Source organism: Neomonachus schauinslandi, chromosome 2 (genome assembly GCF_002201575.2).
Source record: "Neomonachus schauinslandi chromosome 2, ASM220157v2, whole genome shotgun sequence".
In the NCBI taxonomy this organism is placed as follows: Eukaryota; Metazoa; Chordata; class Mammalia; order Carnivora; family Phocidae; genus Neomonachus; species Neomonachus schauinslandi.
This window is the reverse complement of record NC_058404.1, coordinates 154,338,076-154,355,951: the sequence shown is the minus strand read 5'-3', so window position 1 is coordinate 154,355,951 and position 17,876 is coordinate 154,338,076. Positions and strand designations below refer to the sequence as shown.

Here is a 17,876-nt window from a genome sequence, read left to right as displayed (position 1 = left end):
AGAGAAAGGAAGTAGGAATACCTTGAATCAGGAACAAAGAGAATTTAGTTCTTTTCCCAGGGTCCTCATTGTTAGTGCAGCCTTGGGGAAATTACTTAATTTCTTCTTGCTTATCTATAAAATACAAATGAAAGAAGTTATAGCTTACAGATTCACTTTCAGGTATTTATATTTTGCATTTTCCACTCTAGAGTCACCCGAGACTTAATTTAATCAGAAAGTAGAGGCTACTTATGGAGAGCCTGATATGTTGTGTTTGGTTTTTAACCTGGAGGAGATGAATGAAGGGTCATGAAAATCAAGTGAAAATTATAAGAAAAGGCAAAACACAGAAGCAATATTGAAGCTGGTTAGGACGGGAGCCTGGAGAAGAGGTAGGGGGCACTCACAGGGCGTGGGGCTGATTGGATGTTGCGAGGGAAGAAGAAGAAAGAGATTCAGGAAGCATTGTTGAATGAATCTGTCGAACACCTTATCAAATGCCAGGTATTGTGCTATAGATGCTAGAATCTAAAATTTCATACCAGTAGAATGATATTTTTGATAAATACAAGAGGCTCTACATGTCTTTCTCATCATTTTGCATCAATGAGACTCTATTGAAGTTACCATACCTTGTAATTATAAAATATTTACATTTCCCTCACTGTTCCCCACTTTATAGTACCTTTGATGTAGGGAAATGAAACGGTGTTACGGCTGTTTTACACATGAGTAGAGTAAAACTCAGAAGGATAAGTGGTTTGCTTGCATACTTATTACATTAAAAACGGACTTTTGATTCAGAATCTTAAAGTAAAGCATGTATTTGTGTAATTTTAATCTTATTTTCTCTGACTATACCTACATATTCCATTCCCTTAACTACTAAAAATCCACAGACATTTCTTAATCCTTACCTGTCTTCGGAGATAGATCTATAGTCCTGTAAAGTCAAAAATACTATGTATTTTTGAAAATGCACATGGTTTTAAAGTGGAGCACAATCCTCCCAAACTAAATGGTTTTCTATTTTTGTCTCTGTTAATCGAGAGCATTTTAATGAAGCTGTTCATGAATAAAATCTAATGGCATAGTGATATAAAGGTCCCCATATATTAATAATTTTAGTTAATGGCAATCTGGTGTGAAGGAGGAGAACGGAGGTGCATAGTGCTAAGTGGCTTCTTTCTACTGAACTAACATTTCTAAAATGAATCCCGTTGATCAAAAGTGAAACCATGAAGTTTGGAGGTAGAATGCTTTACTTGATTGCCTGTGAGGTTGTTTTATTTTACTTGGAATTCCAAGTGAATGACCTAAAAGAGGCTGGCTGGCTTTCTTTCTTTCTTTCTTTTGAACTCTTACTTTATTTTTTACCTTTTTAATTATTTAATTCTTACTATTTTTAACTAATTGTCATATATCCTCAATTCAGTAACCCAACATTTATTGAGTACCTACACCATCTCAGGTTCTATGTTGTGTTGTCCTGTATATTATTGCTTTTAAGCCTCAAAATATCATTACAGATTGTAATTACAAATAAACAGAAATTGAGGTCCTAAGAGGCTATGTATCTTGTGTTGTTTTTCATAATAGTATCAGTTCAAATGTAGGTTCTTAGTTTAATTCTAGGATACTTTCTATATCACTAATGGTATCTCACCTTTTTAAGTATCTTAAAATTATTTCACATTTCAAGCATTGTCAATAACCTAGATACTTCATATATTTTGCATGTTTTCCAAAATGTGTATATAATCCATTGTGAATAATACAATATAAATCCATTTAACAATAGTAAGGATAAAATGATCGCTTTCCTTACAGACTTTTTCTTTCTTTTATTTTTTTAAAGATTTATTTATTTATTTTTAGAGAGAAAGAGAGAGAGAGGGCAAGTGCTCGAGTGTGGGAGAGGCAGAGGGAGAGGGAGAGATTGAATCTCCAGCAGACTCCCTGCTGAGCATGGAGCCTAACCCGGCTGGGTCTCGCAACCTATCCCCCACCCCCATCCCCACTCCTGTCCCTGTCCCCCCATCATGACCTGAGCTGAAACTAAGAGTTGGTTGCTCAACTGACTGAGTCACCCAGGCGCCCCTCATTACAGACTTTTTCAATTAAAAATAAATAAGTAAAACTGCAACTACTATTTTGTAGTAGAATTGTATTTTTTCTTAAAAAAGGAGGGACTGTATTTTCTTTAAAAAAACAAAAAAGGACTGTGTTTTTGAAAACATAGTTTTCCATCAGAGCATTCTACTAATTTATGTGTTAGAATATATATAAATAATGAAGAGTCTAATACATAGTAGGCACATAATAGATATTCATAAAAAACTTTATTTTTTTCTTTTTTTTAAGATTTATTTGTTTTAGAGAGAGAATGTGAATGGGGGGGAAGGGCAGAGGGAGAGAGACTGAGTGCCAAGCAGATTCCCTGCTGAGCACAGAGCCAGACCCAGGGCTCCATTCAAGGCTCGCTCCCAGGACCCTGAGATCATGGCCTGAGCTGAAATCAAGAGTCAGATGCTTAACCGACTGAGACACCCCTTTAGTTTTTATCCTGTGTTTGTTAGTTATCAGAAATATTTATGAAACTTTGTTTCTCTAAAGGAAACAATCCTTAAAGAACAATGTAATGACTATTAAATAATATTGATATTGATTTTAGCTCTCAAGTTTAAGGCAGAAAGGAATGATTGTGTGTATTTCATTATAAACTCTTCTAGACTGAGGCATTAGGCATTCCATACATATTTTATTTATATTTCATATTTGTGATTCTATAATTATAAAGGAAACTAATAAAACATAAAATTGTTTCATCTTGTTTTGGTTTAGTAATGCAAAGTTCTTCTACTTAAAGTTCAAACTGTATAAAATATTCATTAAATATCTATTCTATTTTTTTAGTTTTTCAAAATACATTGAAAATATCAGTGATATTACAAAATATAATGTAATGAACAAATGGGTACACATTACCCAACTTTTTTTTTTTTTTTTTTTTAAAGATTTTTATTTATTTATTTGACAGAGAGAGAGATAGTGAGAGCAGGAACACAAGCAGGGGGAGTGGGAGAGGGAGAAGCAGGCTTCCTGCCGAGCAGGGAGCCCGATGCGGGACTCGATCCCAGGACCCCGGGATCATGACCTGAGCCGAAGGCAGACGCTTAACGACTGAGCCACCCAGGCGCCCCACATTACCCAACTTTTAAAAGTGAAATGTGTCAGAGATGCCTGGGTGGCTCAGTTGGTTAAGCATCTGCTTTGGCTCAAGTCATGATCCCAGGGTCCTGGGATTGTGTCCTGCATCTTTGCTCAGCGGGGAGCCTGCTTTTCCCTCTGCCTGCCTCTCTCTCTCTCTCTAACAAATAAATAAATAAAATCTAAAAATAAAATAACATAAAATAAAATAGAATTAAATTAAATTAAGATAAAGTGTATCTATGGAGTTGAAGGCTTCTGGGTACCCTTGACCCTGGGTACCCATGGTGTGCTCCTTCTCCTTACTGTCTCTACTTGGGGGGATCCCCATCCGATTTGTGTTCATATCTCTAAGCAAATACAGATCTGCATTTTTACATTTAATATAGACCGCCTATAAGAAATCTGCTTCTATATTTTATTATTTCTGCTATTAATAATTCCTGAAACAAATTTATAGTATCATCTGTATCTGTTTCAGCTGCCAATTTTCAGTTATTGAAAATGGCAATGAAGAAAATAAATACATTATATTTACCCAAGTGTTGCTTATTCTCTTTAAAAATAGTTGTGATACCAGATTTTTTCCCCTTTTCTCTTCCACCACAAACCTTAAATTGTTCGTGGGTTTCTCAACCATGCATAAATTATGGGGCATATGTCCTAGATAATTCATTCTGTTAGGTTGAGTATTACAACCCCACTTGCCTATATTTCCCTAAGGTATGGAATACGTCCACAACTCTGACAAAGACAAATATAAAACACTCCTGAAGACATTATCTGTCTTCATGATAAAATGTCATAAGTTGTCATCAGTTATTCTAAGATGGATCAACTAACACTGTTATCATTTTAAGGCTGTTAGCAAACTGTAATAGAGTTTATCCAGTTGTGAATGATATATACTAGCTCTCTGGATATTTGGCAGGGTTGGTTTCCATTGTGCCAGAATTCTGAGGTGACTTACACCTGTTCATTTTCTCTGGAAAAAGGCTGTATCTCATTTCAGTACCAAAAATAATTATAGTGGTTTAAAGACAGAGAGATGTGCAGCAAATATAGGAGAAACTGAGGGAAATTAACAAAAAAATAACTTCTATGAAAGCTGCATTGTGTCGATGTTACTATGTAAAATTTTAAGAGTTAAAAGGCTATCAAAATATGAGGTAGTCAATATGGATAATCCTGAAAGAGTTCTCATTCTCTTTAAATTTTAAATATGCTTTGGAATGATCATGAAATAACAAATGTTCACTCTATTTTAAAAAGGACATGGGGCACCTGGGTGGCCCAGTCAGTTAAGTCTCTGACTCTTTTTTTATTTTCTTAAGATTTTATGTATTTATTTGACAGAGAGGAAGAGGGAGAGAGAGAGCACACAAGCAGGAGGAGTGGCAGGCAGAGGGAGAGGGAGAAGCAGGCTCCCCGCTGAGCAAGGAGCCCGATGCGGGGCTCGAACCCAGGACCCTGGGATCATGACCTGAGCTGAAGGCAGACATTCAATCAAATGAGCCACCCAGGTGCCCCAAATCTCTGACTTTTGATCTCAGCTCAAGTCTTGATCTCAGGGTCATGAGTTTGAGCCTGTGTTGGGCTCCATGCTAGGTGTGGAGCCTACTTAAAAAATAAATAAATAAAAATTAAAAGGAGAAAAACTGTTAAGGACTGAAAAGTCACAATTATCCTACATTTCAGTGGTAATTGCTGTTGCTACAAGTCCTTCAGAGCTATTCTCTACATTTATACATGCATAAAGTTATAAAACTGTTTTTTAATATTTTCCTTTTAAATTTTACTATGAAGGCTTTTCTCAGGCTAGTAAAAGAAGAGTTACTTCATATTTTTTTTCTTTTTTAAAGTATTTATTTAAAGTCCAGTTAGTTAAGATACAATGTTATATTAATTTCCTATGTACAATATAGTGATTCATCACTTCCATACATCACCTGGTGCTCATCACAAGTGCCCTCACTGATCCCCATCACCTATTTCACCCATTCCCCCCCCACCTCCCCTCTGGTAACCTTCAGTTTGTTCTCTAGAGTTAAGGGTCTGTTTCTTGGTTTGCCTCTCTCTCTCTTTTTTCCCTTTGCTCATTTGTTTTGCTTCTTAAATTCCACATATGAGTGAAATCATATGGTATTTGGCTAAGTAATACTCTATTGTGTGTGTATATATCTACATATCTATATCTATATATCACATCTTCTTTATCCATTCATCAATTGATGGACACTTGGACTATTTCCATATCTTGGCTATTGTGGGTAATGCTGCTATAAACATCGAGGTGCATGTACCACTTTGAATTAATATTTTTGTATTCTTTGGGTAAATAATAGTGCAATTCCTGGATTGTAGGGTATTTTTATTTTTAGCTTTTTGAGGAACCTCCATGCTGTTTTCCAGAGTGGCTGCACCAGTTTGCATTCCCACCAACAGTGCAAGAAGGTTCCCCTTTCTCTGCATCCTCGCCAACATCTGTTGTTTCTTGTGTTGTTGATTTTAGCCATTCTGACAGGTGTGAATTGATATCTCATTGTGGTTTTGATTTGCATTTCCCTGATGATGAGTGATGTTGAGCATATTTTTATAGTCTGTTGGCCATCTGTATGTCTTTGGAAAAATGTCTATTCATGTCTTCTGCCCATTTTTTGATTGGATTATTTGTTTTTTGGGTGTTGAGTTTTATAAGTTCTTTTCTATATTTTGGATACTAACCTTTTATCAGATATGTCATTTGCAAATATGTTCTCCCATTCCATAGGTTGCCTTTTAGTTTTGTTGATTGTTTCCTTCTCTGAAGGAGAAGGTGAGAAGCTTTTTATTTTGATGTAGTCCCAATAGTTTATTTTGTTTTTTCCCTTACCTCAGATGACCAATCTAGGAATACGTTGCTGCCTGTGCTCTCTACTAGGATTTTTATGGTTTCAGGTCTCACATTTAGGTCTTAAATCCATTTTGAATTTATTTTTGTCAATGGTGTAAAAATGGTCCAGTTTTCCCAACACCATTTGTTGAAGAGACATTCTTTTTCCCATTGGATATTCTTTTCTGCTTTGTCAAAGGTTAATTAACCATGTAATTGTGGGCTTATTTCTGGGTTTTCTAGTCTGTTCCATTGATCTGTGTCTATTTTTTTTGCCAGTACCATACTGTTTTGATTACTATAGCTTTGTAATATAACTTGAGGTCCAGAATTGTGGGGCCTCCAGCTTTGCTTTTCTTCTTTAAGATTGCTCTGGCTATTTGGGGTCTTTTATGGTTCCATGCACATTTTAGGATTGTTTGTTCTAGCTCTGTGAAAAATGCTATTGGTGTTTTGATAGTTGTTGCATTAAATGTGTAGATTGCTTTTGGTAGTATAGACATTTTAACAATATTTGTTCTTCCAGTCCATGAGCATGGAATGTCTTTCCATTTCATTGTGTCATCTTCAATTTCTTTCCATCAGTATTTGATGAGGGATAATGAAGTAAGTCTGTCTCTGACTTAAAAAAAAAAAAAGAGTAAAATAACATAAGTAGTCCTGGAAAATAGATGCATCAATATCCTCATAGCTCTCAGTAAAGTGGACATTGTTTTCACTTAATAAAAACATGCATATAACATATATGCCTATAAAATATTGCTCCTTTTTATTTAGGAGAAAACGAGCAATATCTCTATTTGCCATTCTTTCAGATAACTAATGCAGACACACACTGATTTATTTTGTTAACCATGCATTGCCAGTAAAGAATGTTCAGCTCTAAAATGCTGCCATACGTAGGTGGTAATAAACCAATACTGATGCAATGCTAGTTATTTTTAAATGAGAAGTTTCTTTATAATTTTACATTGTTATAGCATTCCCATTGTTATAGCATTCAACTACTAGAAGATTACAGCTTAGAAATCATTGGTACAGAACTCAGGACTGAAATGTTTTTCCAGACATTGTTTATGAATATGTTAATTTTACAAGCACATTTCCATTTATTTTGGACGTACGCTTCTATGAATTGTACTCGTGTGTCTGACATAGCTAATCATTTTATTTTTGGAATGGGCTCCATCAATATTCTATGGATGTTGACGATTATGATAATTTGTTCTATCAAATATTACCCAGAGATATGTGGAATATTGGGAACTTGGACTTTGCAAGATTACCACATTTTGAAATATATTTCTGTATTTTAGAGTATCATTAAGTCAGAGTGAAAAATTCAAAGGTTCATAAATTTGTAAATTTGTATTGTAGTAAGGGAATCTGAAAAGGTTTCTATTTTTTTTAAGTTGCCACTGGAAATGTTGAGAATTACCATTTTAAATTGGGTTTTGTCAAAATAAAATTATTTCAGTCTATAAACATGAAATAGTCATTTTAAATTTATTTATAGAGTGGTATTAATAACACAGAAACATAAATTCAATTTAATATGTATCAGTGGATTTCATTAACAATTTCTTAATGTTTGATAGTTCATATTTTATAAGGTTTTATGTAGGTCCAAAGTGAAACCATATTCCAGTTTCTATAAAATACTTTAAAATTTACATTTATTTGTCAGGTAAATATAGCTCAATTTCCCATATCTAATCCTTATAATTTAAGAGTGTTACTTTATATGGCTAAAGGAACTTTACGTAAGTGCTGAAATTAAGGCTCTTGTGATGGGCAGATTATCCTGGATTATGGAGGTGGGCCTTAAATATAATCACAGGGGTCTTTATAGGGAAGCAAGCAGATCAAAGAAAGAAGAAGGTGGTGTCGTGTCAAAGTGAGAAAAGGTTACTGTGATGTGGGACCCAAGCCAAAGAATGAGGGGACAGCCTCTAGAAACTGGAAAAAAGCAAGGGAACAGATTCTCTACAGACCCTGCACATGGCACCAATCCTGCCAACACCTTGGTTTTAGCCATGTAAGACTCATTTTGGATTTCTGATGTCCAGACCTCTAAGAGAATAGATCTGCATTATTTTAAGCTGTTAAATTTGTCCCAGGAGCAGCAAGAAAACTAATACAGCATCCTAGTTTCTGCACTCCTCACTGATCACTTTGGTCATGTTTTTACTTGCTTGTATCAAATTACATTTTTTTAATATAAAGGAATGTTTGTGAAATTACATGTAAAAGAATGTAGAAAAAGGGATGCCTGGGTAGCTCAGTTGGTTAAGCGTCTGCTTTTGGCTCAGATCATGATCCCAGGGACCTGGGACTGAGTCCCACATCGGGATCCCTGCTCGACAGGGAGCTTGCTTCTCCCTCTGCGTCCGCTCCCCCTGCTTGTGCTCTCTCTCTCTCTCTGACAAATAAATAAATAAAATCTTAAAAAGAAAGAAAGGATGTAGAAAAAGAGAGACTTGAGGTTGGACAATTACCTTGTGAAACATAGAATGTAGTTTTCATATCTTAAATTGCCACTTAAATTAAAAGTAGACAACATTGCCAAACTCCTTTGCAAATACTTAGGTGTATAGCTACAATATAAAAATGATTTTTTTTTTTTTTTTTTTTTTTTAGAGAGGGAGAGAAAATGGGGAAGAGGGGCAGAGGGAGACAGAATCTTGAGCAGGCTCCATGTCCAGCAGGGAGCCTGACACAGGGCCAGTCTCACAACCCTGAGAGCATAACTTGAGCTGAAATCAGAGTCGGGAGCTTAACTGACTAAGCCACTCAGGTACCCTGAATTTTTTTTTTAATGATGATGATTGATTTTTTCTCTGATTACTTATTTCTCTTACCATTTGAGTAAGATCTAGATGATTTCTTTATGACATATATTTGTATATGTATGTATATATGTGTATATATATGTATATATGACATAAATATATATGTGTGTATATATATATATATATATATTCATATTCTGCCATGAAATAGTTGCCTTCTCCTTCCCAGGGTTCTAAGTCCAAAACGAATGCCAGATCAGCAGGTCTCTGAGTGACAGGCAGAGAAAAATAAGGAAAGTATAAAAAAGTTGTTCTGTTGATTGACATTGAACAAATTACTGCTTTTATTTATTAATTTTTTTTAGAGAGAGAGAGGGAGGGGGGCAGGGCAGGGCAGAGGAGAGGGAAAGAGAGAATCTGAAGCAGGCTCCAGGACTCCGAGATCATGACCTAAGCCGTAATCAAGAGTCGGGCACTTAAGTGACTGAGCCACCCAGGTGTCCCAAAATACTACTTTTTTTATATTGCTGTATTTTATCATGAAAATTTAAAATCTTCAGTTACTCTGATTGCCTAACCTGTTTTCAGATTTTAAACATTAGAATATTATGATGGTGGTGGGTTTTTTTTTTTGCATAAACGTATCTTTAAAACATTATATTTACATTAAAAGTAAACAATGAAAAATTCTGAGTTTAAGGCACATGAGAACATTTGATTATTTTATTTCACATTTATCATCTATAATATTTTAGAATGAATTTAACAATTTTGACATCACTATAAATGTATATAAAAGTACTCTTACTGGTGTAAGTTGTTCATTGTTCAATAAGCTTTCATCAAAAGTATAGTTAATTTCATTTTTATTTATAGTAACTGAAGTCATTGAAAAAAGAAGATAGAACCATTAAACTTCTGTTTTTGAAATGTAATCTTTAAACAATCAATATTAGAATATATAATATACAAGAATAATATTCTAGAGATTATCTACCTTTCTCCCTGATTTTTAAGAATCTTAACTTATAAAGAACATTTAATATGGAATTATTAATAAAATATGGAATTATTTTGAAAAGTTAATGTTTTAAATGCAGAACAATGATGCTAATGACTGCAAATATATTATTGGTATAGCATGTTTTGGTTTATATACCTCTTCACATACACTATCTCATTAGTTGAAAGGCTTATTTGACTTATTTCTGGTTAACATTGAGTAAGATATTTGAGACTCATAAAGGTGTCTAATGTTTACAGCAAATGATCACTTAATTTTCTTATATATACAAAAATAATTAGTATTTTTATAACTTAAATAATGTGTAATATGGAAACTGGTTGGTGCACATGTCTAGATAGATAAGTGCATAGGTGGATTATTATAGTGTTCATATTATATTTTTTAGTCTATACAGACAATAACCATTTGAAATCTCTGATTCAAGACCACTTTCTGTGCAACTAAACTTACATAATTGTAAATTTTAACCTTCGCGCCCAATTACTAGAAATCTGTCTGTTGATATAAAACATTGATTGTTTAAATAATAAAAGATATGTTAGTTGCCCTTCTATATCAGAATATTACAAGAATACACACAACTTCTAAATGAATTTTATTATTGAACTGTAGTATATATATGTATTGCTTTCTTTCTTCGTCTACTGTTGTTTTACACCCTATTATCAACATTTTATTCTAATTACTACAGTTCAATAATAAAATTCATTTAGAAGTTGTGTGTATTCTTGTAATATTCTGATATATATATATGTAATATATATATTTCAAATTTGCCATGACTTAATGACTGCAGATCAGAAATATTACTTTTACAGAATATTTACATTTTACTAAATTTCATGGTGTATACTTCTTTTATTAATTATTTCTACTTCAAATGTGTTCCTGATAACTTTCTTTGACAAATTACAGAAATAACTGTAAGTTTTTATATATGCTCATTTTATAAACACCTGAGATTGATTTATGAGGTTTTTTTTTCAAGGCATAATGTGAAAATCGTATACCTTAACTGCAAAGAAACATGTATTTTAACTTGAGACATCTCCTTCAAGAAGTTTTCTTTGTAAAAGAGAAGTGCTGCTATTTTTTGAAAGTCTGAGTACACTAACATGGCAAGGTGCCTACTTACAGCATATGTGTGAGAACAGCCATAGTTACACTAATGTTATTATACAGATGTCTAATAACCACCCTCAGACATTAAATCCACACAAGAGAACTTTAGGGACGTGTTGATCCTCAGCATTAACTGTTATGCTAAATTGCCGGATAAGTATGGAATATTGACTTTTATTAATCTTCCACTGATCGCGCAGAATATATTTTTCAGCTTACAACATTCACTAATGAATCAATTTTAATTTAGGGACTAAATAAAATCTTCATTAAGGCCAACAAATGGTAGCCTCCAGTAAACACAAAGCATTTTCACAGTAAATCAAACTGAGGTCTGCCGTTGATGCTCCTTATCCTTCCAGTATCAAGGAAGGATACAGGAGTATAAGGTCATATCAGAGGATGAAGCATGTCAAGAAGGCATAATGGAAAATTCTAGCTGTAAGGTACTATATTTCTGAGATGAATAAACAACATAAAACAGAGGATAACTATAGAACGTCTCATCCTATACCCTTAGTGACAATATTATAGTTGGAAAAAAACATTGTTTTTTTAATAGAAGTATCTACCTATCAAAAAATTATCAAATCTAGACAATTTCTAAGTAAAATTTACCTTAGCAAAGCCATTCTGAACTTGGGTGTCTTTTTCAACATAAGAATCAATTTCATTATATGTATATTTACCCATGATTAAGTCTGCGTAGCCCAGATTTGTTTAGCCCAATTGCCACAAAAGATGCATAGTTTATATTTCTATCTCAGTAGTGGCTTTTGATTATTCTCTTTGGAGATTTAAAGTTATTTTAAATTATAGGATATTGGCATTTGTGAACAGCAATCTGTGAGGTTAGTGTAATTATTTGACTGAACACAGGAACATGAGCATCAATACTTAAAAATGGTTTAACTTATGGTGTTAGTAATATATCAATTTATATAAATTAAATTTAGATATATTTTAATATTCAAATATTAAATTTTTATTGATTTTTTTTAGGTTTGGCTAAAAGCTTTTCCACATCAATTATATATATATAATTGATATATATATCAATTTTCACTGCCTTTAAAATAGATGTCATGATAATCAGCGAATTTATTTTACAATTTCTAATAAAACTCTGGTCATATTTTCTCAATTTTTTTTTTAATGTAGTGAGTGATTCCTACCAAACAGTCCTTACCTGTGTTCACATTGGCAATATCCTAAGGACCAGTTAGTGTTGCTTAAGCAGTATTTAACTTCTAACTCAAAATATTAAATTTGTTAGTAGGAGTAAACCAGGTGAATTGATTTTTATTTCCAGTTTTTTTAAGTGTACTACAGATACTTCCTTCATAAGTCTAAAATTCTAAATTGACCAAAACCTTATGTAAAATATTTGTAACAAGAACCAAATTAATACTGGTGTTAATAATGATTTAACTTCCCATAAATTTCTTATTTCTTCTTTTCTTTTGACTTCAGGTGCAATAACAGAACGCAGTGTGCAGTGGTGGCAGGTCCTGATGTTTTTCCAGACCCGTGTCCAGGAACCTATAAATACCTTGAAGTGCAGTATGAATGTGTCCCTTACAGTATGTATATTCCTGTTCTTTTCTTGTGAAAAAACTTTAAGCTTTGTTTTGCATGGATTGACAAAGTATTCTCTATGAAAGCATAAGAATTATCATATATTTTTTTACATAATTTTTAAGGACTGGCTAATTAGAATTTTTCAGGATCATATACTGCCCACCAATGGAATAATTAGATGTTGCCTGCATGATTCTGCAGCATTCATTTTGACTATACATTTCTGTATATCAATACTTATTCTAAAATTTTTCTTAATGCAAGAATATAAAATTTTTAGAAAAAATTTGAAATGAATGGTATGCCAATACTGCATGCCTCTAGGTCCAAGCAAACAGGAAGTGAAAATGAATAATATACTTACATATTATATTATATAAATATTATATATATATATAATATATAGGCACATATATTATATAACGCTTTATATTGTATTTTTATAGTGGCATAGAAATTGATAAACTTTGAGTTTAATAGAAGCAATTATATCTAATCTACAAGTGCTGTCAACATTTTGAGGATGAGAAATATATTCATCCAGAAGGAACAAACTGAAAAGAAAATACAAAAATTACATGAACTAAAGCTCTCTTCAGAATTTATCTCTTACAGCCTCAAGAAGTTTGTCTTTGCAACTTTTATGTCAGATATGGTATATGCCAACCATATATTTTTTCTTCAGGAATAATGAAGAATCAAACAATCAAAACTGGAACATTTTTCTGACTTTTCTACCCAAAGGAAGAATCACCATTTCATAAAAATATTTTTGATCTATTAATTATTCATGGGATTCCTTAGTGAAGATCACTCGGGAAATCCTGCATTCTCACATTTAGATATTCAGTTCATCCCCAAAGTAGAAAACAGCTGGGATCACAAATAAATCCCAGGTTCCCACTTCCTTTGACATCTCTGAAGTGAAGTATCTGGAGATCAGCCAGTTTGCTGTGCCAAGAAATAGTTCAAAGCTTGCCTCATTTCTGCTTATTTAAGAAGCAGCACATTACTCATAAACTGTAAGTGTGCATAATCTAATAATAGAGAGCAATTTGGCCAGCAAAAAATGAATTGAAATTTTAAAGTAATAATGAAATCAATCAAGAGAAAATTTCATTTTTGTTTTATTTATCGTGTGATTCATTAGAGAAAGTTTATCTGGTGAAGTTTTAGAAGCTTATTTTCCAGGTTATAAAAGAAAGCATAAGCATATACATTCTATTGAAATCTCAACTGAAGTTATGCTTCTTATACATTGTTATCTTTAGGGACCTTTCTATGAAAATATAAAACTCTTACTGACCAGTTACTGTTCATTAGTGATATTTTAAAGTAATAACATTTGCCTTTTGGACCTTTGACAGTTATATTTGGATTGTATAATAAGATCTTTGTGAATTATGTAGAGTAGCTGTTTCCAAAGGCATTTTATAAAAATTACCAGAAGGAATACCTCATTTTTAAAGACAGTTTGAGGAAACTTTCAATCATATTTTTGAAACATGAAAGCTGAAGTAGAAAATGTCAAGCTAGATTTTTTCACAATTTTTAAATATTAAAAAATTTCACAGCTGTCTCTTCAATTTTCTGTATTTCTTCAGAATTTCTTTGAGGACAGCTACTCTAAAATCCTCTGCCCAACTTATTTTGAAAAATCATCTACTTAAATCATTTCAATATAAATAAGAATTTGTGCATACACTTTTGCATAAAAGGAGTATGGTTTACCACACATTTCCTTTCTCTCATAAATTTTCAGAGATGAACAATTCAATTTCTGACTATCCTATGTAAACAGGTTTCTGGTAATCCTTAAAATTTATGGATCACCTTAGATGTATGTCCATTATATTAAAATATTTATCTGATTGTTTTATTAAATAAGAATTATAAACGTAGGTGCAGCCACTTGCCAGTTTACACACTGGTTTAATTTATATAGCATAGCATGATTGCGCTTGTTTAAGTATCTTCAGTATGTTTCAATTAAAAGTGTAATGCATAATTGGAATTCATTCTGTGAATTTAACATGATTTAAAAAAAATACAAAAGAAAGTATAAACCATGAAATAAAGTATAGTGACTTATTTGAAAGGTAGATTGGTTTAGTAGGAAAAAATAACCAGAGATCAGGAAGCCTGGATTCAGAATATGGTCTGGTTTCTTAACAAAAAAGCATGGGTCCTTAAGCTAAGGTAAGCTATTAAAATTTTCTGGATCTCAATTTATAGATATTCCCTGATCTGTAGGAAGTTTGATTTAGAGCAACACTAAATTCTTTTCCTTATCTCTAGCATAAAATACAGACTTTTCCAATGCTGTTAAAAAATCACTTATTTAAAATAGCTACCATTTATTGGCACTTACTACATCTCATTTACCACATGGGTTAAATGTTTGTGTACATTATTTTATTTAATTCTCACCATAGCCTCCCTGTTAGGTATGAGTATCACTATTCTGAAGAAGAAACTGAAGCTCAGTAGGAAAAGTTAATGTTTCATGTAAAATAGAGAGTAGCTGGATAATGACAGAGCCATGATTTGAGCCTGTCTCAAATACCTGTTAAGGACTCAGCTATAATTCTCCCCAGAGATTTTCCCCTCTATATTTTCATGAGTTATTCAGTCTAGTTCAGTATTTAACTCTTATAATTTTCATCACTGTAGTAGTTTCACATGGTGAAAGCAAATGCTTCAAGGGCCTGGACACTTTTTGTTAGTTCTTTTGCTACTTAACTTTTAAGAGGTTTTTATGCTTTTCTTTAAGCAGCTGGATCACTGCAAACTTTTATTTTCCCAAACACCTAACAAAGTATAATGGCAAAAACGAGTTTGTGCTATAAAAATTGTGCCCACAATTTGGAATGAGGCTCTTATCTAAGTAGTAACTTAAGAAGTTATTTAAATCACCTGTATTATAAGAGAAATCCTTGTATGTAATATACTTACTAATATATCCCTAATGTGTTATTAGAAGGTAAACGTCAATTTTAGTATTCATTGTTAATCTTTTAAATTTTTCTAATTGAGCAATGAATAAACAAATTATGTTGGGTTCTTTTTGTTATACAACTCAGTAATACCCATTTTCATTTTTAATTTAAGACAACAAACTGCGTTATATATAAGTGATGTATTTGATATTTATGAATGTTTGTTTTTTAATATTGAGATGTGGAAAAAATACTATTATTGATATTTTCTTTCTTAATATAGACTGTGTATATTCCCTTGCAAATATTGATTTTTAAGGTGATACTTTCTCATGGAAAAATACCGAAAAAATGAAAATATAAAAATATAGATGAAATATGTGGGAAAACATACCAATATTAATGATACGTTAGCATAATAGAAGTGATAGACATAAAAACTCAACAAAATTCTTTGTATCACATCAGAAATGTGGAGCTAAAATATCTAAGATAAGCTTGCAATATTTTTTTTAAGCTTGCAATAATTTTTGCGAAGAATTTTAGGCGCCTGTAAATAGGTGCATGGTTTTAGAACAGCCTTAACCTGAATCAAATGGTATGACTTTTTCCTTTCTTTCTTTTTTCTTTTTAAAGATGCTCATAGGAAAAACATGTAAAAAGAATAGTGATTAAAAACAATTTCATGAGGCCTCTTTCTTTGAGTGTTTTGTCAACTTTTCTGAATCACTAAAGTTATATTTAATTTTTTCTAAATCTCAACTTCTCCCTCCTGTCTGTATTTTCGTGTTTGGGTTCACAGATACCCTGTTTGTGACCAAATTTGGGACAGATGAATCAATACCTTTCTCTGTTCCCATCACACCTTAGTTCCAGTGTGACTTTTATATAGCCTTTGCATTTTCTTTTGAGGTTTGATTTTCCTCCCGAGTGTTGTTTTTTTTCCCCCCCTCCGGGGAGATGACCCAGATATTCCAGAGATTAAACCTCAGCGTTTACCAATGCCACACTTTTGCTCTCCACCTTGCTTCTTCTTGCCCCACTTCCATTCCTTCTGACCTGATTGGGGATTGAAATTGTGGCATCTTCAAGTAGAGTTTCCCTCATTTAGCTGGTTTACAGGGAAGATTTGTGTTAGGGGACAACAATAAAACAACTAACCAGGTAGGTAGAGTATTTCTGAGCAAAGAATCTTTACTTTGTATCCTGCTGACAATTTATCTTTCTTCCAAGGCATACAATTTCACGCACATTACCTCAGAAAGTGCTTGTCTTCTCTCACAACCCAGCTTTTCTCTTCAGTTCTTTGTTTCTTCCTTTTAGAAATACAAAGCACATATTACTTATTCTAGCAACCTTTCCTCACGATAGATTTTCTTCGGAAATGGAGAGAGGAAGCATACAATTTGGAGAGCTACTAGAAATGAGTGTTTGATTAAACCAGTCTTATGTTATACCACTTAGAGACTTTCTCACCATTCACATCAGTCATCTGAAGTTATGTGTGATTGTCTATGGAAAGACATGCAAAATGAATATTATTGGAAAATTAATATTTACAATTACATGATCTGTTAGTTTTATCTTTTTTACTGTAAGAAAAAGCATTACACTTTCCTTCAGCATTTAAAACAAACAAGTATTTATTTATAAATAACTAAATATATTTTTGCTAGTAATGTTCAAATGAGTACATATTTTAATATATACATTCTTTGGTTCTTATTATATAAAAAAATACATATTTTAAAACTCATGTGCCAAAATTAACCCATACGTTTAATTTTTAAGATATCACAGAAATGTCAAGATATAGTTTGATTCCTAGTGCCTCAGTACCTTTTTCAGTTTCTGACACATCAGAGACATTTGAGAAACATGTATTGGATGGTTAAAGAAAAAAGAAAATTAGTCAAAATGGCTCCTCCCAAAGTATTCTGTTCACAGCTAGAATGATAAACTCAAGAAACTCTTGTCTACAAACAAGACCTTATTAATTCAAAGGGAAGATCTATGGTAAAAATATAGAGTATATGAATTTTAGTTTATTCAAATTGTTTGGTGATTGTATTCCTCAAGAATGCTACCAGCAACCAGTTTGTTTTTCATATTATTCTTCCCTGTGCCTCCATGTAACGTAGCAAATATTGTCCCTTAAATATTAATCCCTCTATAAGAGCAGAATTAGTTATTTAAATTCTCTTTTAGAATAATATTTATAACAAAGCAATCAAATTCTTCCTTTCTTTCCTTTTTTTTTTTTTTTTTGAGAGAGAGAGCAGGAGAGGGAGAGAGAGAATCTTAAGCAGGTTCCACACAGTGTGGACTCTGACACGGGGCTCGATCTCAGG

At 32.7% G+C, this 17,876-nt stretch overlaps 1 protein-coding gene across 10 annotated transcripts in view; it reads left to right on the top strand.

Annotated features, from left to right (window-relative positions):
* The window catches only part of ADGRL3 (adhesion G protein-coupled receptor L3), a 512,753-nt gene that overhangs the window by 161,115 nt on the left and 333,762 nt on the right, over positions 1–17,876 (top strand). For 9 of the 10 annotated variants that reach the window (XM_044912942.1, XM_044912937.1, XM_044912940.1 and 6 more), the window contains one exon: positions 12,479–12,588. The exons of the other annotated variant lie outside the window; for it this stretch is intronic. In XM_044912942.1, coding sequence (XP_044768877.1) covers positions 12,479–12,588 — 110 coding nt within the window. The remainder of the gene's footprint in view (positions 1–12,478; positions 12,589–17,876) is intronic. 10 annotated transcript variants of the gene reach the window in all.